The following is a 22132-nucleotide window of genomic DNA, read 5'->3' on the forward strand; positions in this document are numbered from 1 at the left end:
GGGCAAAAAGTGAGACCCTATCTGTAAAATAACCAAAGCAAAGAGGGCCGGATTTGTGACTCAACCAATAGAGCACCTGCCTTCCAAGCATGAAGCCCTGGGTTCAAACCCCACTACCACCAAATATATATAAAACCAGCCCTGTGAGTTTATCAAACACACCAGAGCAAGGAATGATGCAAGCCCCTCACCTGGATAAAAGGAGAGACACCTAACACTGGGGTACAATAGCACCAATAACTGTCATTATACCATCTGCTGCAAGTGTCCTGGTTGGGATTGACAAGCAATGAACTCCTGCCCCTGTTCCTGGGGTTTCAGCTCAGCACAATCACTCTGCATGGGAATGCCCACTTGAATTGCCATTCCTCTGGATCTGGTGAGCCTGAACTAGCTCTGCACCTTGATCTAACCCTTCACCTGTAACTAGCTGTGCCCTCCCAAACCAGCCCTACATCAGAGCAGCTCTGTGATTGGGTTATGTTAATATCTTATTTAACAACCTGCAGTGACTCTTTTCCATTTGCATGAGCTCTCTGCTCTTACCTTCAATAAGGGCATTTGAACCCTACAAGTGCTTTAACCTTTTTTTAGCCATTCCACAGTGTGTGTGTGTGTGTGTGTGTGTGTGTGTGTGTGTGTGTCTGAAGTGTAATGTGTGATCTGAGAGTTAATATTAGTAATTAAGATTGAGCACTGGGCCAGGCACTGGTGGCTTATGCCTGTAATTCTAGCTACTCAGGAGGACTGGATTTGAAACTAACACTAGGCAAATAGTTTATGAGACCCTTTCTTGAAAAAACCCAACACAACAAAGCTGGCAGAGTGGCTCAAGAGGTAGAGTGCCTGCCTAGCAAGTGTAAGGCACTGAGTTCAAACCCCAGTACAACCAAAAAAAAAAATTATAATATAAAAACTGGAATGAAAGAATATGTGATTCCCAATGGCCATGGCTACCAAGTGAAATCAGTACTACTTGGCAAATTAACCCCAACAAAAGTGACATAGCTTGTGAATTTATTGTTAGTCAATAAATTTGAACATTATGGAAAGAAAGAAACATGTCCATCTATGTTTCTTACATAGCTCACTCACACCAGATCATTTGGAAGATTTGAGCTATATCTTAAGCATCCTTACCCACATCAAGAAGTCATATCCCAGGTACTCATACAAGCTAAGCATACAAGCTACTCTCCAAGTGTTATTATACATGTTTCTGTTTAACTCTAGACATTTTGCTAATAATGAAAACCCGCTATCATTGGTGAAATAAACTATGATATAAATGATACTTGTTGATATTAAACATTAATTTTTAAATCAAGTAACTATTTCTCAAATAGATATACATTACATATATAACATATATCATCTCCTATTACATCTTGGTCTCCTTGAAATTATATTGAATTACCATTAATTTATTTACCCATACCTATAGTTTTAATATACTTCAACTGATTGTCCTAAACTTAACTTTTATTTATGTTTTAATATTTTATCTATATCCATTCCTAGTCATGTGATCCTAACTATCAGACCCTTTCATCCAGTTTGATCAAAATACAAAGGTCCAAATTTAAATTAAAAGACTATAGCATATCCACATTTAGTTTGTCTAGATCATTTTCATGTAAGTATAAAGTACGTGCAAACAATTTTCTTGGCCTACTTTTTGGTAGTACTGAGGTTTGAAGTCAGGGCCTTGTACTTGCTAGGCAGATGCTTTACAACTTGAGCCATGTCCCCAGCATTGGACTGATTTTGTTCTTGTTTTTGTTTTTTGTTTTCTATCCTCACCCAAAGTCATCAAATAAATCTTGTTCCTGTCTGGAAAAATTATAGATAGCTACATTTTAATTATGTCATATAGTATGGAGTAGATACTTGAAGGTATCTAAGGTTTTGGTATTGCAACTGGGCATGATTTTAAATCCAAACTAAACCACAATCTTTTCATGCATCAAGGTAGCCTGATAAAACCAGGAGTGGTGGTGCATGCCTGTAATCCTAGCTACTAGGGAGACAGAGGCAAGAGGATTGTGAATTTGAGACCAGTCCAGACAAAGTTAGTAACGTCCTAACTGAATAAAAAATAACAAAAGGCCTGGGGGGTGTAGCTCAAATGGTAGAGGGCTTGCCTAGCAAGCTCAAGGCTCTGGGTTCAATCCCCAGTACTACACATATGCACAGAAAGCAAAAAGAGAGTCAGATTCTTTCATGTGGATCAAAGGCTTAAAGTTACTCACCACTTAAGTCCCTAGAGGCAAATAGGTACATGGGTTCTTGCAATGGAAATGTGGACCTAGAAGAAGCAAATTTTTATAAACTATCACTTGACAACTGTTTCCCCTTTGTAGTCAATGCTTTACAATACGACAAGCACTGATACCTTCCCAGTCCCACAGGTAGTATCTTCTACACACAGCAATCAGGTCTATATGGCCAGATTTTCCAAGAAACAATTCTGTCAGACAAGATCTGAGAATTCCCTACCCCTCTTTTGTTTTTATTTCTTACAGAATTTTAAAGCAAAATGTTTATACATTTTCTCTTTACTCAAAGATGATGGTCATGCAGCAGTAAAATGATAAAAATATATTAATATTTTACTATATAGTAGCAAGAAATTTGCTGTCAATAGAAAGCACATAAGCAGAGCCAGGCATGGTGCTCATCATGACTGTAATCCCAGCACTGGGGAAGTAGAGGAAGGAGCATAACAAATTTGAGAACAGCCTGTCTCAAAAAACCCCAAAACCCACACAAATATAAACCTGTAAAAGGCTATTACAATTTCATCTTAGAGAACACCAGCTTGGTAAAGTATACATTTTTACACCCTCCACATTGAATTATGAGTTATAGAACACAGCACAAGTATACTCAGCATGTAATGTAGCCAGTAACAGCACCACAGGTACATGGAAATCCTTTACATACACCGGCATGGCTTCTACTTTTAAAATGAAATTCAGAACCCACAGCTTGTGGATAATGATAATTGTGCCACTCTGCTTCTTATCAGGTCTACACAAAGTAATAGCACAGGCAAAGTCAAAGACTAGCTTTGAATCTCTCACAAATTTACAAAGACAGTGCTGCTGACCACAACACACTCCCTACCCGATGCCTTCCTGCAGGCTCTGTGGAAACTGCCGTCTGTTAGTTAAGTTTTGAAAATCTTTTTACACATAATAAAAATATATTATGAGGGGCTGATGGAATGGCTCAAGTGCTAGAGTACCTGCCTAGCAGGGATGTGGCCCTGTGTACAAACCCCAGTATTATACATACACACAAACACACACATTTATATATGTGTATGTACTATGAATAATGCAAGCACATCTCATATACACAATAATAACAACTATTCAAATCAAACAAATGCAAAATATATTACAGTTTTTTTATGTTTATAGATATTTTGTAAGCATATTTTATAAGCTTAATGTTGAGATTCAATGTATATTATATAAGAAGAAGTACTTATTGGGTACTTGGTGCATGATTATTGTGGCATGAATTAAACCCATGTATCTAACTCTATAAAGTTCTATATAATATTTACAAAGCACAGACACAGATTTATAATATCTCTAATCACAGATATAAAGGGTCCTTCACATAAGTTTTGAAATTTGATAACGAAACGAGAAAAACTAAAACTACTATCTTAACATATTTTAAAAATCTCTATTTGTGGGAGGGGACGGGTGGGTAGAGGAGGGGGTGGGGAAGGGGGGAGAAATGACCCAAACATTGTATGCAAATACGTATTTTAAAAAATCTCTATTTGTTTTGTTAATTTTTTTTGGTGGTACTGGGATTTGAACTCAGAGCATTCATGCCTGCTAGGCAGGTGCTCTATCACCTAAACCACTCCACCAAGTCCTAAAATAACTCTATTATGTGCTAAAGTCAAATGTTAGTTTGAGAAGAACTTTTATATAATACATCAATATTAGAATCTTGACCACTTTGTAAACAGTTTTAATAATAAAGGACTCAGGCTGGGGGTGGTGGTACATGCCTGTAATCTCAGCACTCTGGGGGATAAGGCTGGAAGATCCAGAGTTCAAAGTAAGCCTGGGATACATAGGGAGAAACTCAAAACAAAACAAAAAACAGACTCAGATATTTTATCTTCATGTTTTAGTGTACACTTTTCTCATTTATATTTACCTAATTTATTTTTAACATTCATCATTTTAAGTTATTTCTCTCAAAGAAAAACCCTAAAAGTTGCTGTACTTGAAACATACAAAGTAATGGACAATGTATTGTATTTTTACTTAAATAATTCTTCTTAGGTCTTAAATATCTAACTGATAAATTCAAGTCAACTCAAATAGAATTCCTTAGGGTGATTTATCATATGACATACCAATTTATAAAAAGATGGTTAACCAAACATTTTTACATACCAGTTTGTCTTAAAGTCCTCTTTTAACTCTTTTATCCTTCGTCTTCTTTTTTTTAAAACAAACAAACAAAAAACCTTGGAGCAGTCTCTTTTCTAATGCTCTTCATCCTTGCGATATGTGCGCTGGTCCTCTCCTAAAGGTGTGGACCCATTTCTTTTTTTGGCAGGACTCAGGGTCTTGCATTTGCTAGGCAAACACTCTACCATTTGAGCCATGATCCCAACCTTAGGTTTACCCTTTATGGTATCAGTTTGGACAGACATTGAACTTCCCATTTACCTTACACATAAGCACACAAACACACCCAAAGGCACCACAGGTACCAATCAAAGTATAAAGTCCAGCAACTAATGCTTAATGGTACCTAAGTTTCAAACAGCAAAATCCCAGTGGTGAAGGAGAGTTCCTGATGTGCACATCAGAGCCACCTGTTGTGGGAGCCCACCAACTCACCCAAATGTCAATTCCCCGAGTCAGTGGCAGGCATTTGGGGAGCTTGTGCCACAATCAAAGAAGGCAAGGGAAAGTTGCCAGAACCAAAAATGGTTGCACTGCTTGCTAGAAATAGTCCAGCAGCTTCCTCTGTCATGGAGCCAGCTCATTGCAAGTAGGAGTCCTCCTGGCTGGTTCACCAAAAATTTGATACCTGACCCAAGTTCAGCTGCTTGCCCCATGATAGGTCAATTAAGTCAAGAGGTTGTTAAGGCACGGAAGATGACTTTATGAGAAAAGCTGGCTACATGAGAAGATAGGGGACTCTTGTCATAAAGTCTATCTTGAAAACAAGCTGACTTAGGGGTGGTTTATACAGGTGGTTGATGGTGGGCACCTTCTCATAGCAAGTGACAGGCAATTGCAGACTGGTGGGTGGGTGGGCAGATGACTAACATCTGACTGACTAGACTATTGCCTAGTCATGAGTTGCTTTTCAGTTTTGCAAGAGCAATGATCATTAGTTCCTTGGACTATTCTTGTCACTGATTAGCTTCTCCACGTGCAGTTACATATTGCACAAAGTATATTATGACTATATCACTGCAACAAAAGAGCTGAGAAAAATAACTTAAAGGACAAGAGATTTTCTTTGGTTTACAGTTTCTTTGGTTCATAGCTCATGGTCTATTGGCCCTGTTGTGGGGTTGTGGTGAGGAGGGCATGGTGGAGCAAAGCTGCTTGCCTTATGTTGGTCAAGGAGGGAAGAACAATGAAACCTCTTGCAATTGCTTTAAGTCAGGTGGGGAAGGGTTGGAGGGGCAGGTGATGGGGGCAATCTAACCAATGTACAATGTAAGGCTATTCAGAATTGTCACAATGAATCCTCCCTGTACAATGAATATATCCTTAAAAAAAAAAGGAGGAAAAAGGAGGAGGAAGGGAGAGAAAAAGAGAAGAAGGAAGAGGAGTAAGGAGGTGGGAGGGGAGGGGAAGGAAGAGAAGAAGCTGTCTTAGACAAGATAAAATCCCCAAGGGCACACTCCTGGGACCCATTCCCTTCAACTAGGTCCTGCCTCCTAAGTTTCTAACACCTTCCAATAGCCCATCAAATTATGAACTCATCAATGGATTAGTCCACTGATCAGGTCAGAACTTTCAGGACTCAATCACTTCCCAAAAGCGTATCAGCTGGCAGCCAAGCCTTTAGCATATGGCTCTGGGGGGACATTTTAGACCCAGACCGTAATAGTAGGGTATAGAGGGTAGCTGCTCCAAGGCCCTCTTGCTGATTGCTGAACTCATGTTAATGAATAAAAAATGTTCCCACAATGGGTAGGTGGCTCTGACATGTGTATCAAGAACTCTTTTACCACTGGGATTTTGCTGATTGAAACTAAGTACCATTAGGCAGATGAAATAGTTGCTGGACTTCGTACCTTGTTCTGTATCTCTGGTGTTTTGGGTGAGTACTCAACTTTGAATAGCTCCAGAGTGATAAAAATTTTTTTTGTTATTTATAACACACCCCTTTCAACCACACCTCATTTTTTGGTTTTTTTGTTTGTTTGTTTGTTTTAATTATTGTTGTGCTGGAGGTACACTGTGACATTTACAAAAGTCCCTCAGCTTATGTTAATGAGGCAAATTTTGGCAAGTTCCCAGTGCTCAGAGGATTGGAACTCATACCCTCACCACCACCACCCCCAACTCCAGGGAGAGGAAATAGGCTGAAGGTTGACTTGATTACCAATGGCCAACAATTTGACCAGCCAAGCCTATGTAATTAAGCCTTCATAAAAACCCCAAAGGAGGGAGAGGGTGGGGGGTACGGAGGAGAAATGACCCAAACATTGTATGCATATATGAATAAATGAAAAAAAAACCCAAAGAAGGCTGGGTGTAGTGGTACATACCTATAATCCCAGCAACTCAGGAAACTGAGGCAGGAGGATGGTGAGTTCAAAGCCAGCCTGGGCTACATAGCAAGACTTTATCATAAACAAACAAACAAAAACAAAAGGATCAAGTTCAGAGTGCTTCCAGAGATGAATAAGAACATATGCCAAGAGAGAAGCATACCCCAATGCCACAGAGAAGAAGCTCCTACACTCAGAGCCCTTCCAGACCTCACTCTATGTATTTCTCAATCTGGATGTTCATTTGCATTGTGAACTTTTTGGAAAGCTTAATCTGCAAGAAGGATCCAAGTGGCTATTTGGGCCCAAGTTCAAAATGGAGTCTGGTAGCCATTTGTCAATTAGGAGGTCACATACATACTCTGCTTCTGGAAGAATCAACAACTGAACTTTACAGCCCTTGTTCAGACATATTCCTATTTCAACTACCAAGATAAACAGCCTTGGGAAGTCCCTTTTGCCACCCACTGTAAGGGAAATGAGTAACAGTGGTAACTCCATTTTGGATGAGGAGACATTTTAGAAACAGACATGTGAAGGGGAAGTAACAGGCTTCTTAGAGAAGCAACAGGCCTCTTACCAGGTAACAAAATGCAGCTGTAGGATGTGGGGGGAGGCCAGGATGAGCTGATCAACCTTCTTGGAATGTTCTGTTGGATAAGGATGTGGTCAGACAGGGGACTGGGTTCAGTGGGAAGTTGACTAAGTGCCACCAATCACAAATGTAGTAAGTTTCAAGATAGAATAGTTGGACCTAAGCCAGGCAGAGCCTTATATCACTCCTAGACTCCAGTTTAGCTTTCCCTCCAGCAAGGGAGCATTGCTGACTTTTTAATAAACTTGTGCTTGCTTTGCTTTTAACTTCTGGTCCAGTGTCTTCAATCATCAACTTCTGGACACAAACAGGATGAGTGATTCAGTATCACCTAAAGTCAAATTTAAATAGCAATCAAGCTGAGTGCTTGTATCCCTCATTTGCATACAGACTACAGTGGGAACCTGTGGAGGAACTTTCTCTGTATAAACCAGCCCCTCTCTCTGATCCTTTCATTTTGTCCTGAAAGCTGCATCTCCCTGGTTTGTAGACTGCTTTTTTTTTTTTCATTAATGGGTAATGGGATTATTTTTTATGTATTTTGCAAATTTTCTATTAAATATATGTACAGCAGTTAGGATTTTGTTCAAGAGCAATTCTCAAGGCCAGGTCCTTGTCATTACTAAGGGGTAACTCTGGATAAATTCTTCATACATAAAATAGTCCAAATTATACAGGAAGTTGTATTTGGTAACATAAAGTTCCTGGTTGTCTTTATTATATTCACAGAGGTTATTTTAAAGAAAATCTTCAACTGGTGAATGGAATGGTATATTAAATTGTATTTCCAAAAATCTGCTTTACACTTTTTAAGGGCTGGAGGTGTGGTTCAACTGGTAGAGCTCAGAAGGTGCCAAGACCTGAGTTCAAACCCCAGTACCGCCAAAAAATAAAGGAAAAATACGCATTCAAGGAGGAGGTAGTGGTGGTGCAAGCCTGTAGGCTACGTTCCAAGGCCGTCACCAAAAAAAAAAAAATTACTTTCATGTTAACAGTTTTGATAAATACCTTTACCACACTTAAATGTCCAGTCTCAAATCTCGGAAGAAAATGCTGTTTGGGGGAAAATCTTATTTCCATTTAAAGGCCAGCATTATTTTTGACAGAAGGTAAGCACGCTCGCTGTTACACCACAAAACCCGCATCAGTGTGTCACACCCCAAATCACAGTGTGCAGTTTCATGGCAACGTTCATTCAAAATGCGGCTTCTGCCACCTGTGACCCAGTAACTTTGCTATTTCCGACCAGCTTCAAGAAGAGAGAGACAGGAGAGGTGAGCGACAATACTTTTAAGGACCGGGGCGTGTGGCGCCCCGAGCGGGCGCGTTGTCCTCAGGACCACTTCTGGGTGACGTTGAGGTGGCCGAGCTGGTCGGCCGCGTATCTGTGCGGGGGGAACTTGGACGTGGTGGCCGCCTTGATGGCCTCGAAGGCCCGGGCCCTGCGCGCCGCGGCGTGGCCGCACTCCTGCTCGGCCGTCATGCAGGGCATGCTCAGCCAGTAGTGGTTCTCCGCCTCCACCTGCAGGTGACGCACCATGTTCCGCTTCGCCAGCAGAGACACGGTCCGCGGCCGCCGGTGCTTCCCGATCCACTGCCGGCCGGGAATCCGATTGCGGCGTAGTAGGGCGGTGAGGAACATGGCGCCAGCAGTGGTCTTCAGAGCTCTGCGTGCCTCAGGTCGCTCCCCGACGCGCCTTGTAGACTGCTTTTTAAAATAAAGCCTGTTTTTGTCTTAAATTCTTTCCTAGTGAATTTTTGTTGGTGTCAGAAGTGGGATCCTAAAGGACTTTCCTGGTTATTTCCAGCCCATCCTGAACCAATTCATTGGTGACTGCAAGAGTCTCTGAGGTTTTTTTTGTTCATTTGTTTGTTTATTTTGTGGTTCTGGGGCTTGAACTCAGGGCCTTCACCTTGAGCCACTCCACCAGTCCTATTTCTGTGAAGGGTTTTTTGAGATAGGGTCTTGTGGAACTATTTGCCTGGGCTGGCTTCGAACCGTGATCCTCCTGATTTCTACCTCCTGGGTAGCTAGGATTATAGGCGTGAACCATCAGTGCCCAGCATTGGAGCCCGAGTTTGATTGTATCCCCTGTGGGTGCTGCTTTGTATCAGGTAAATCTCCAATCCAAACCTCCTGCATTCCAGGTAGAGCTCTCAGAATTTATTTCAAGATAGAAGAGAATTCTCTCACTCAGGTTATTGACTTACTGCAATAAATAAAGTTGAGCCAAGTGTGGTGATACACTCTTGCAATCCCACAACTCAGGAGGCAAAGGTTGGCGGATTTCAAGTTTGAGGCCAGCCTGAGTTACATAATGAGACCCTGTCAATTATGTATTTGGAAAAAAATTACGTATTTGGGAATTCCAGACACTTAAAATATTAAGCAGTACTCTCTCTATAGATGGATTGATAGGTAGGTGTATAGATAATTATAAGTTGCACAGAAAGGGATCCTTCATTAGGTGAGTGAAAAATGGGTAATCTATGCTCTATACTTTTTTTCTGATGATTGGTGATGGCCAACATTCCAGTCAGTTTTCATGACTAAAAATGACAGTTCAGAGAGCTGTAATTTGCTAGGTCTCTGGACCAAAATAAGCCAAGATGGCCTGAATATTTGCTAGCCAAAATGGACCTTAACAATGCTTGTTCTAGTGTTGCTACATCTGAGATCCAGGACCTGTGACAAAAGACTGGCAAAGAGTGAGATTTTCTTACCAGTCAGGTCCCAAATCTGCTGCAGGAACCAATCAAGGCAAGAATAATAGGATTATTTTTGTCTTCTCTCTTTAAAAATTTGCAGACAGGGGAAAACATTTTTTGAGATCTAGTGCTTTGGTGCCTGTACTCAGGAGGCAGAGATCAGGAGGATCATGGTTCCCTAGCAAGTGTGAGGCCCTGAGTTTAAAACCCCAGTACTTCCAAAAAAGAAAAAAAAAAAAGGGACTTTTGGTGTTTTGTGAGTTCTCTAGATTCCTATTTGATCCTTTTTCTGAGATAATCTTTGGTTTCCTTTGTCTTGTTTTTCTGTGTCATCTGTCTGAAGGAGTGAAACCACACAAAAAGAGCACAGCCACAGGTCCTGTTGTCTGTTGTTGGAACTGGCTCTGCAGATGAGTGGGTTTATAATTTCCATCATACTGGCTATGCTGTGAGTCCCTGGAACAAAACAAAAAAATGGATGAGGTTCCCCTCTTATCTTATGTCCTGAGAGTTTTGCTTAGTGACCAAAGAGGACACCTGCTAGCCTCTGCCTCCCAAGGGACAGAGGTATCAGTGTCTTAGCAGCCAGCCAAAAGGCTGAGACTCAAGACACATAAGACTTGAGGCAGCACTCTTGATGTCCAGCCATGCCAGTTTCTCAGGGTCTTGGTCTTAGTTAGAGGTGCCCGTCCATAAAGGACTTTTGTTGCCTATTTAGTGTTGGGAAAATTCCAATCCCAGTGTCACCTGCCTGATGTCACAGACTAGTGGGCCTGTAACTGGAAGTGTCTTACATTTTCTTGGGTGACTATGGACACTACTGCAAAAACATAACCTTAGTCCCCACAGCAGCAAAGGTCTTTTACCATCTGAGAGTCTGTGAGAGTAAACTTTGGATCATGGGTGTCACACTTACACCCACTTTAAGAACATGATTGCTCTAATCCAGCTACCACCCTTTCTTCAACACTGCTGATAAACCTGATTTATAACAACCAACCTCTGCTCAGCTTTGGTTTTGATACTGATACACCTGACTCGCAGTTTCTCATTGTGCTTAATTAATTAATGCATGTACCTGTCCCATAGCAAAAGGGCTAAAAACGATGAAAGTTCTTAGTGAAATTTTGGCCAGTATGATAGCACAAATAATGTGCACCTCTGCTCTCCCCAGACTTTCATGTTACAATTGGAAATGAGACTGTCTTCCTTTAAAAAAAAAAAAAAAAAAAGACAGGGATAAAGGAGAATGGTGGAAGGGGTGAATTCAAGTATGATATATTTGATATATTGTAAGAATCTTTGTACATGCTGCAATGTACCCCCACCTAGCACAATAAAAAAGCCTAAATATATTTGTTGTCTCTTCTAGATAATACCTAATAATGAGATATTTTTAAAGGGTTTATAAAGCCCTATGATCAATTCAGTTTAATTAAATATACTGAGGATTGAACCCAGGTCCTCATACATTCTAGGCAAGCACTCTACCATTAAGCTATACACCAGCCCCATACATATACATACACAGACACTTTATGTTTGTTTTTTGCAGTACTGGAGCTTGAACTCAGGGCCTCATGCTTGTCAGGAAGGTATTCTACCACTTGAGCCACTCCACCAGCCTTTTTTTGTGTTGGTTTTTTATTTTTTCCCTGGTACTGGGCCAGGGCCTATACCTTGAGCTACTCCATTAGACCTTTTTTTTGTGATGGTTTTTTTCCAGACAGGGACTCATGGACTTTTTGCCTGGGCTGGCTTCAAATTTTGATCCTCCTGATCTCTGCCTCCTGAGTAGCTAGGATTACAGGTGTGAGAACCACTGGCACCTGGCAAGAACTCTTTTTTTTTTTTTAATTGTTTTATTATTGATATGTGCATACAAGGCTTGGGTCATTTCTCCCCCCTGCCCCCACCCCCTCCCTTACCACCCACTCCACCCCCTCCCTCTCCCCCCCACCCCCTCAATACCCAGCAGAAACTATTTTGCCCTTATCTCTAATTTTGTTGAAGAGAGAGTATAAGCAATAATAGGAAGGAACAAGGGTTTTTGCTAGTTGAGATAAGGATAGCTATACAGGGAGTTGACTCACATTGATTTCCTGTGTGTGTGTGTTACCTTCTAGGTTAATTCTTTTTGATCTAACCTTTTCTCTAGTTCCTGGTCCCCTTCTCCTATTGGCCTCAGTTGCTTTTAAGGTATCTGCTTTAGTTTCTCTGCGTTAAGCTCTGCTAGCTAGTTTTTTAGGTGTCTTACCTATCCTCACCCCTCCCTTGTGTGCTCTCGCTTTTATCATGTGGCAAGAACTCTTAAACATAGGTATCTTATGACTTTAAAATCATACCATTGAACTGAGTAAAAACTTTCATAACTCTAATAGAAAACAGACTTATAAAACTGATGACTTAATCAAGCAGAACAAGAATTGACTAAATGAGATTAAGCTGATAACATTTTATTAGTTTTATGATTTTGTGTTTAAAACATTGCTGATTCCTTTGTTTTGTTTTTCAGAGTCAAGACAACATTTTTTTTCTTTTAGGCTACTTACAGTTTATAGCAATCTGGTAAAGAATACTTTTGTAAACAAAATTAAAACATTTTGTTTTCTCCTATTCGATCCCTTCAGAAATTTAAAACTATCACTGAATATTATTATTTTAAGGTAAAATAACTATTTGCATAAGTTAAATAGGAATCTGTTCTTATAACAGAACACAATTGTAAACACTGTTTATATTACCAAGGCTTTGACTGGAATGTCAAATTTTTCATATATGACCAGATGGCTTTAAGAAACTGAGGTTAGGGCTGGAGACAAACCTCAGTGGTACAGCTCTTTCCTAACATGTGTGAGGCCCTGGGCTTGATCCCTAGCACTGAAAACAAAATAAATCAAAAGTGAGATTAACACTGAAGCCAGTGTTTTTCCTTGGAAAACCTGGCCTAGTACCTTGTCTACATGATTCTCTTATAGGGTTATTGGCCTCACAGTAAATAAAGAATGTCACTTTTTGGCAAGATCACAAACTTCAGGATATTTTGGGGAAACTCAAGAAGAGAGGAATTCACCCAGGTATTCCAGGGGATGTTGGATGGTAAACCTTTGGCTTAGCTTCCTAGCCTTGAGAGGTCAAATCTGAGGTTCCTTATAAAAAATTCCAGCAAAGCAAACTTAAAAACAGCCTAAATTGTCAACCATTACTTTGCTATACTTATGCAAATAAAAGACTGGGCTAAGACTAAAACTTACAGTATAATTAATCAATCTTACTGTAATTATATTAGTTTAGAAATGAAAAAACTAGAGAAAGAAAAATTATGTTTCCAAAGAGAAACTGTAGTATATATGCTATTAGATTTTTAGTGCTGTTCATTGTTTTTGAGGTTTTATTATTCACCTATCACTTGTACTAAATCCTAAACTTTTAGTATTCTATATTTGGCTCTACCTCTCCAAATTAATACTTCTAATTCTCAAATATTTTTAGCTGGCTTCCCTCTGGCTTTGATTTCCTCTTACATCCTGCTCTAAAGTTTTTTATTGTTGTCACTGTTTTTGTTGAGAAGGGAATCAAACCCAAGGCCTCATGTGTGCTAGGCAAGCACTCTCCCCTGAACTACAGACACAACCCTTGCTCTACTAGTTTCAGTAATCCTTCTCATACTAGGACTAAGCATTGCTCCTCTTTAAGCTCATTCTAGCCTGTTTTAACACATTCTTGTAAGAGATCTGCACGAGGATCATGTTAAATCAACACCTTATGATTCTGGACTTAGTCCATCCAAAAACCAGATCCAACATAGCCCAAGAGACTTTGACTGAGACCTCCAGAATGGCTACAGTTGCTCAACTGGTCACTACCTAGCCATCAAAATCCCAGGTTGGGACTGGATGGACCCACAGAAGGTAACCAATACTCTAGCACAACCTTACTGATCATCAATGCTGTCTGCCAACAGGTTGTGTTGTTTTGATTTGGCGGTACTGGGGTTTGAACTTAGGGCTTCACACTTGTTAGGTGGCCATTCTACCACTTGAGCCATATACCCATCTCTGCCAACAGGTTTTGAGAATAGGACTAGGTATCACAAGAATCAGGAAATATAAGAAAAATCAGGAAGAAATTATGCCAGAGTCAGGATCTAAGACTAAAAGTTACAAGAGCAGCAAGATTAAGTTAATCTTTTAAGAAAGTGCACACATACATTCCTTCCATTACCCTCCTTTCCTTTCACTATTAAGTAAGTTACAATTTCTTTAGATGAGTAAGAAGGTCTGAGAATTAAGGGTGCCTGGTGCAGTAATTCTTTGATCAGAAAGAATGCTCATAAAGTTTACAAAAAACAAGCACCCAGGTCACAAGACCCTTTCATGGTAAAGTCACCCTTGATGCAGTATCTTCAGGCTTGGGTGAGAACATCAAAACATTACCATAGCAGAATAACTGAAAAATTGCTAGATGACCATTTAACTAGGAAAAGTTTAAACTGAACTCTTAGCCTAAATACTCCTGGGATGAGGACTGCCTATGGATTCCTTAGCCCCCACTCTCAACACATCATGGGGTGTTTCTTTTTTCCTCTCTATCTCTCCCAGCTTAATCTTTCTTTGCTGATAAATCTTTGCTGGCCCCTTACCTTGTGAGTTTCTTTCATGAATGACCTCAAAATTCTTTTCATCACTGTATTCAAGAGGCTTGGATTCACGTGGAGGTTAATTGAGGATCCCCCTCTTTTATTTGGATGCTGTTCATCCCAAACCCTTCTCTGGTGACAGTTGCAATCAACCCGGGGGAGGGGCATGTGAACTTTAAGAAAAGCTGAATCTTCAAGAAGGGTTCAAAGTGGCTAATTGGTCCTAAATTCAAAATGGAGTTTGAGTAGCCATCTGCCAACTTCAGATCATACTTATACTCTGTGTGCCCAAAATAACCACAAATTGAACTTTGCAGCCCTTGCCCAGCATGTTCTTGTTCCAGCTGCCAACCTCCAGGAAGTCCCTTTTAGCAGGGTGTGTGTGTGTGTGTGTGTGTGTGTGTGTGTGTGTGTGTTGCTGAAGGCTGAACCCAGGATCTCCTGCAATCCAGGCAAGTGCTCTACCACTGAGCTATACGCCCAGCTCCTGCAATCAAATTTAATTATCAACCAGTCAAGACTAGGTACTGACTGGCTTGTATCTTTCATTTGCATAGCAGACCAGCATGGGAATCCAAGTGAGAAATTTCTCTATATAACCCAGCCCTTCTCTTTGTTCCTGAGGGGCACACTTTTGTATGAAGGCTGTTTCTCTCTGGCTTGCAAACTGCCTTTTGAAATAAAGTCTCCCCTTTTTGTCAAATTCTTTCCTCATGAATTTTTGTTGACAGTGTTCTTTAAACTATTTTTTATGTTAAACCAGTAAACATAAGGAAAGTTTTTTTTTCCTGAGTTCTGTGAGTTACTCTAGCAAATGAATCAAGCCGAGCACCTGTGGCTCATGCCTGTAATCCTAGCTATTCAGGATGCAGCGATCAGGAATCGTGGTTCAAATCCAGCCTGGGCAAATAGTTCCTTGAGACCCTATCTCGAAAAACCCTATCACAAAAAATTGGGCTGGTGGAGTGGCTCAAGGTGTAGGCCCTGAGTTTAAAACCCAGTACCGCAAAAAAAAGAAAAAAACCACAAAAAACAAAAACAAACTTAAAAAAGCAAATGAATCAGACCTGAGGAGAGGGCTAAGGGTCAGTCAGAAGTTCCACGAAGGCCAGACTTGCAGCTGATATCTTAAATGTGGAGAGCAGTCGTATGGGGCTCAGTTCTCAACCTGTGGAATTTGATGCTACCTCCAATAATGTTAGAACTAAATTGCTTGTTTGTGTATAGGGGGAAACCCCATATATATAGTCACAGAAATGTTCCGTGTTGTGATGGTATGGTAGGAGAAACAAACTTGGGTTTTTTGTTGTTTTCTTTTCCACTCACTGTCCTTGCCTCTCCACCCTGTGAGGACACAGTAAGAATGTCCTACTTAAGATCCTAAGAACTGGAAGCATGGGTCAAGTGGTAGAATACCTGCTTAACAAGTGCCAGACCCTGAGTTCAAATGCTAGTACCCACGAAAAATAAGAAGAATGTTCCACTTGTGAAATGGGCCATCACCAGACACTAAGTCTGCAGACTTTGACTTACCAACAGCCAACCCTGTAAGAGATAAATATATCTGAAGTTTCCCACAAGGAAATTTCCTGACTGGGAAAAGTTTGACTCTTCGCACCAGAAAGTACTAATTCAGCTGTCTGTTAGCATTAAAAAACTCAAGAGAACCTTCTACTCTTTTCCACTGAAGCCCTGAATTCCCCCCTCCTTTGTTAAGCTGGTTAGTATACACATACCTTCATCTCTGGTTATTCAGAGAGTTACTCATTGTGGAGTGCTCCCCAGCCGGTATATAAGCCTTCTCTCCCATTTATCTGTGTGTGGGCAGTTAATTCACAAGCCTCCATCTGCTTAGAGAACCTAGGATGGCTGAGGAAAAGATTTCCTCCCAACAATGCTCAACCCTGGCAACTCCTTAAAAATAACTTGGGAGTATTTAAAAAATACTTCTCCTTCAGATGTAATTATGTGGGATGGACCCACAGGTGATGACAATATGCAGAGTTAAGAATCAGTTTTTTAAAAGCTGTATCTTTCTTGCTTCTCAAATTTTAATGTCCAAGGAAATCACATGAGTATCTTACAGACTAGAGCCTGTAATCCTAGCTATTTGGAAGGCTGAGATTGGGAGGATCAAGGTTCCAGGCCAGTCCAGGCAAATAATTTTGTGAGATCCCCTCATCTCAACAGAAAAAAGCTGGACGTAGTATTGAACGCCTGCTATCTCAGCTACTGCGGGAAGTACAAAACAGGAGGATCTCTGTCCAGGCTGGCCTGGGCAAAAAACAATACCCTACCTCCAAAATAACCAGAGTAAAAAGGGATGAAGGCGTGGCTCAAGCTGTACCATGCCTGCCTAGCAAGTGTACAATCCTGAGTTCAAATTCCAGTACTGCCAAAGGGGGAAAAAAACCCCATCAGATTCCGAGTCCGTAGGTTGGGGTGAGATCCAAGAGTCTGCATTTCAAACAAGCTTCTAGTGCTTGTGGCTGGTTTGCACACCACTCTGAGTAAATAAGGCTTAGCCAAGATGTTTACCTTTTCTTTTGAATCTTCAGAAAAATAGCTGCATGAGAATAACTTGTTCCGAGGCACCTTGATCCAAATCACAACACTGAGCTGACAGTGTTATAACTGAATCTATTTGGCAAACCTATGATCACTAAACTAGATTCATCTTTTTTATATTATTATTTTTGGTGATACTGAGGCTTGAACTCAGGGCTTCATGCTTGCTACACAGACACTCTACCATTGAGCCATGCCCTCAGCCCTTATTGCTTTAGTTATGCTGGGTCTGGAGACCTAAGGCAGATGAGTGAGTATCCTGCCCCCCATGGAGAGCACTGTGATTCCTGCATCCTGAGAGGGAGTTGTAAACCTGCATTTCTGTACCATGAAGAGGAGATACAGGGTCTGATAGGTCTGCCACAGGGCTGATGAGCAAAATGCTCTCAAGATTGTTTCCCCTCCCCTAATAAGGGGCAAAACAAACCAGTTCACCTAAGAAAGCCTGCGAATCCATGGCCAATGAAAAGAACCCACCTAACCCAGACTTAAAACATCCCTAAAAACCCCAGCCTTCACCTGAGCAGCGAGCTACCGGCTTCCAGGCTCTGCTGCACTTCTCTAGCTGTAGCCTTTCCGTTCTCTCTAATAAATCCTACTTTACATACTGGCTTTGGCCCATGAATCATTGAAAAACTCAATGTATGAGCTCAACAACAGATTGGAGAGGACCCAGGAAAGACACAGGGACTTTGAAGACAGAACAATAGTAAGGACCCAATCCAACCAACAGAGAAAAAACAGACTGAAAAACAACAAACGAACACAGCTTCAGGGGCACATGGGACTGTAACACTCAGGTCCTTACAATCCCAGAAGGAATGAGAATGGATGTGAGGCTATACAAATATATGCGAGGAAATCATTGATGGACTTTCCTCAAATTTGGCAAGATGTAAATTTACAGATTCAAAAAGCTGAGTAAATCCTAAACAGGATAAATCCAAAGAACTCATGCCAATATATCAGTCAAACTTCTGAACTAAAGACATAATCTAGAAATGATAATTTACCATGGGGTAGAAGGGGGAGGGGTCATTCAAGGGACAGATTTCTCACCACACACCATCGAAGGCAGAAGGAAGGAGCACAATATTTTTCAAGTGCTGAAAGAAAGTAACTATCAACCCAGAATTCTATTTCCAGTGAAAACATCCCTTAAGAGTGAAGGGGAAATAGAGGTATTCTAAAATAAAGGAAAACTAAGGGAATTTGTCACCAGCAGATCTACCTGAAAAGAATAGCTAAAGGAAGCTCTCTAAACAGAAAGGAAATGATAAAAGATGGAATCTTGGAAGGGAAAAAACATGAGAAAACATAATAGACTTTTCTTCTCTGGATTTTCTAAATTGTCTCTTTATGTTTTGTTTTGTTTCTGTTTGTTCTTTTTTTTTTTAAGACAAGGTCTTGTTATGAAGGCCAGACTGGCCTCAAACTTGAGATCCTCCTACCTCAGCCTCGTGAGTGCTAGGATTACAGGCGAGGGTCACCACAGTCGGCTCTAAATTATGTTTGAAGGTTGAAATGAAAATTATGCCCCTGTCTGATATGTTCTCGGTGAATGTGGAAGAAATACTTAAGACAGTTCTAAGTGGGGAAGGGGAAGGGAACATAGAAATATAAGGTTTCAATCCTTTATTCACACTGGTAAAATGTCATTATCAGTAGACTGTACTAAATTGCACACACATAATAAAATATCTAGGTCAACCAGTGAAATAGCTATGCAATAGCTCACAAATACTACCCAGATGGAATTCTGATACTATCACAATGGAATTCTAAAGGACAGATAAAGTGTCATATTTATCTTTTTTAGTTATCAACCTATTTTGTTGAAATTTCTTTTAACTATACGCTCTTTACTTTTTCTCCCCTATGAGTGACACTAAGACACCAATTATCAGTTAACACAGTTGGAGCAGTCATTAATAGTATACCATTAAAAAAAAATCAAATAAAATCCCAACTAGTCAGGAGGCTGAGGCCAGAGGATTGCTTGAGTCTAGGAGTTCAAGGCCAGCCTAGGCAACAAAGTGAGACCTCATCTCAAAAAATAATCAACTAGAATAGATACTATGGAATAAAACAGTATTCTTAGAACTACTAAATCTGTAAATGTCAGCGAATACTGAAAAGAGGGTTCAATAGAAAGTTTTAAAAAAGCCAATATGGAGGCTGGTGGAGTGGTTCAAGTGGGAGAGAACCTATCTAGTAAGCACAAGGCTCTGAGTTCAAACCCTAGTACCACAAAAAAAAAAAATACAGTAGGGTCCTAAAGATAAAAAGTTCACTGAATTATCTCATTAGATTTATTTCTTTACTATTTGTATTCATAGACACTCAGGTTCTGAGAACAACTTTGACAGTACAACTAACTATCCATCATCAAAAGTGAGATTAATCCAATGTATTACCATCACTGTGCTCAAGTCACTCAAATATATTCCCTTGCTTTTGTAGCCAAAACTTTGGCAAGTGTGGCAAAAACTGGCTAGTACTTCACTAAATCATCTCTTTTTCCACCAAGTACATTGGTAAACCATGACTCCCAGCATCTCTTTAAGTTTGGTGTAGCCATGTTGATGAGTTGTGACAATGGAAGATAGGTGGAAGCTTTGGTCATATAGTATGATCCTCCATTCTTGCATCTCATCTGTTGACCAGATGCAGAGGATCCAGTGGAGACCACTATGAGGAGGCCCCTGAGATCCTGAATTCCTTAGATTTAAGGAGCCTGGGTTCCTAACTCACCACTTGACAAACACTGTGAGTCACCTGGCCAGGAGCACCCTGTGAAACTGCAGACAAACAATAAACAAACATTTATTGTATTTAGCTACTGAAATTGTGAGCTTTTTGTGTGTTGTGGCAGTTAGCCTACCTTGAAAAATAGTATATACTTCATTTCTCATACTTCCTTGTCCACAAGTGAATTCAACAGGGTATGAGACCCTAGTGAGACCCTGCAAAAAGATATTTAATATCTTGAAGAAACTTTACCAAGTGCTAGATGGAAGTCTTTTCCACCAGTTGTTCCTCATTGCTGACATTTTCCATGAAACTTCTGAGGCTTGAGAGTGAAAAGAATCACTCCTTTCCGTTTTTATAAGGTCATGGTCAAGAGAACTTGTCACTTCACATCCCAACTAGCATCTAGATAAATGGCATATATACATATTCCATTTCACTTTACTGAAGTGCCAAACTGAGTAAAAGTTAAGGTAATGCTGTGATTGGAGAGAACAAGGTATTTTATATTACTATACTATCTCTAATACTTAAATACTTTTACAAATTAAAGTACATTAGGTATCTTTTTCTTTCTATACCTCTGTAGTTGTGAAACTTCTTAATCTGCACAGGTTCTTAGCCTTTTTTTGTTGCAGACTCTTTGGAAGTCTGGTTAATGAATGGATCCTTTATCACGAAAGTATTTTTTAACACATAAATGAACTACATATGACTTCAAAGAAAACAAACTGAATCAAAACACAGTTATCAAAACATTTGAAATGTTATAGCAATGTGCCTCTTTACTGACACGTTAAATAACAAGATCTAGAGGTGCCTCTAATAATCACTACTGCAATTTTGAAGTAGTGATGACTGGAAACACTTTGGGATAACTGTAACATTACTGTGAAATGAAAGCATTTGATTTCTGACAAAAACTACAAGTACTGGTAATACTAATTGGCTTGTTTCCTGCATCCATAATAAAAAAAAATGTTAAATAGAAGTTAATGAAACTAAAGGTGAAACCCTGATTATCTGCATGGAGTTCAGGTTAAGAGCTCTAAGACTACAGGCTTTCACAAAACACTGACAGTGCTTATCTCATAGTGTGGAAATATGGGTGGTTTAAAAGTTTCTTTTTTTGTATTTTTCACATTATCTATGATAAGCAGATATTACTTTCATGATTATAAAAGACTTTAAGAAGAGTATATTACTTTGTTATATTCAGGGCACAGAAATAATATTGGAAAAACAAAATAATGATTGAGGGGGCTGGTGGAGTGGTTCAAGTGGTACAGTGTCTGCCTAGCAAGCATGAAGTTCAAACCCCAGAACCACCAAAAAAGAAAAAGAAAAATCCAAACAATTGAAGGAAATCTTTTTGGGAGAGAGAGAGGGAGAGGGAGAGGGGGAGAGGAACAGGGGGTAAAGGGAGGAGGGAGAGAGAGAGAGAGAGGAAGAGAGAGAGTCTGCATGAGGGTGAAGAAGTCGAACTTGACTTTCTGAGACTTAAAACTAGTGAGACCTTCATGGCATTTATCTTTATACACAAGGGATCACCTCTCTAATGCTGCCTCAGGGCTGAAGTGCCACAACTGCCTTAACAGGCCACGCAACAACCCATAGGCTGCTATTACTCATGCGGTTTGTAATTTCCTTATCCATACTTCTGCATCTCCCACTCCTGCTTACCTCCCAGCCAGGACTTCGTCTGCCTACACCATGCTCCAAGCCTTGCTACCTTGTTCCTGCCAGTCAGCCTATTATCGCCACCAAACACTATTTTAAGTTATTTCCATATCGTTTCTTCTACGAGTAAAGAAGCTACTTGAAGGCAGAGACCTTGTCAATACCGTCAGCACCTGAAACTACCTGGTGGCAGGAGTGAAGGGATGAATGGATGAGTACCTGTGCACGTCTCCTTGGAGCTCACTCCGGTTTAGCAATGAAGTCAGTTTAAGTAAAAGCAGTTAAGAGTTCTTATCCGTCCGCAATTGCGGGATCCGCATGAACCCCTACAGGCCTTTGCCGAAGGTGCGGGGTGGGGCACAAGACCCACCAGGTCTGGTGCGCAACTGCGGCTGCGCGGCGCCCG

At 40.4% G+C, this 22132-nt stretch overlaps 1 protein-coding gene across 4 annotated transcripts; it reads right to left on the reverse strand.

Moving 5' to 3' along the window:
* Positions 1-2252: 2252 nt before the first annotated feature.
* On the reverse strand, positions 2253-22127 carry LOC141421547 (large ribosomal subunit protein mL63-like). 4 transcript variants are annotated; one of them, XR_012446130.1, is made up of 3 exons: positions 21946-22127; positions 7365-10544; positions 2253-2308 (listed from the first exon to the last, which is right to left on the reverse strand). XR_012446130.1 is itself a non-coding variant. In XM_074067729.1 (3 exons), exon 3 carries the CDS (start codon positions 9019-9021, stop codon positions 8713-8715), a length of 309 nt encoding a protein of 102 aa, XP_073923830.1. In that variant the 5' UTR covers positions 9022-10544; positions 20180-20261; positions 21946-22127; the 3' UTR covers positions 2253-8712. The 4 variants fall into 4 exon arrangements, 2 of the variants coding, with proteins under 2 accessions (XP_073923830.1, XP_073923829.1); XR_012446131.1 differs by having other exon boundaries at positions 2253-6856; XM_074067729.1 differs by adding an exon at positions 20180-20261 and having other exon boundaries at positions 2253-10544.
* Between the last annotated feature and the right edge of the window lie 5 nt (positions 22128-22132).

Source organism: Castor canadensis, chromosome 3 (assembly GCF_047511655.1).
Source record: "Castor canadensis chromosome 3, mCasCan1.hap1v2, whole genome shotgun sequence".
Lineage (NCBI taxonomy): Eukaryota > Metazoa > Chordata > Mammalia > Rodentia > Castoridae > Castor > Castor canadensis.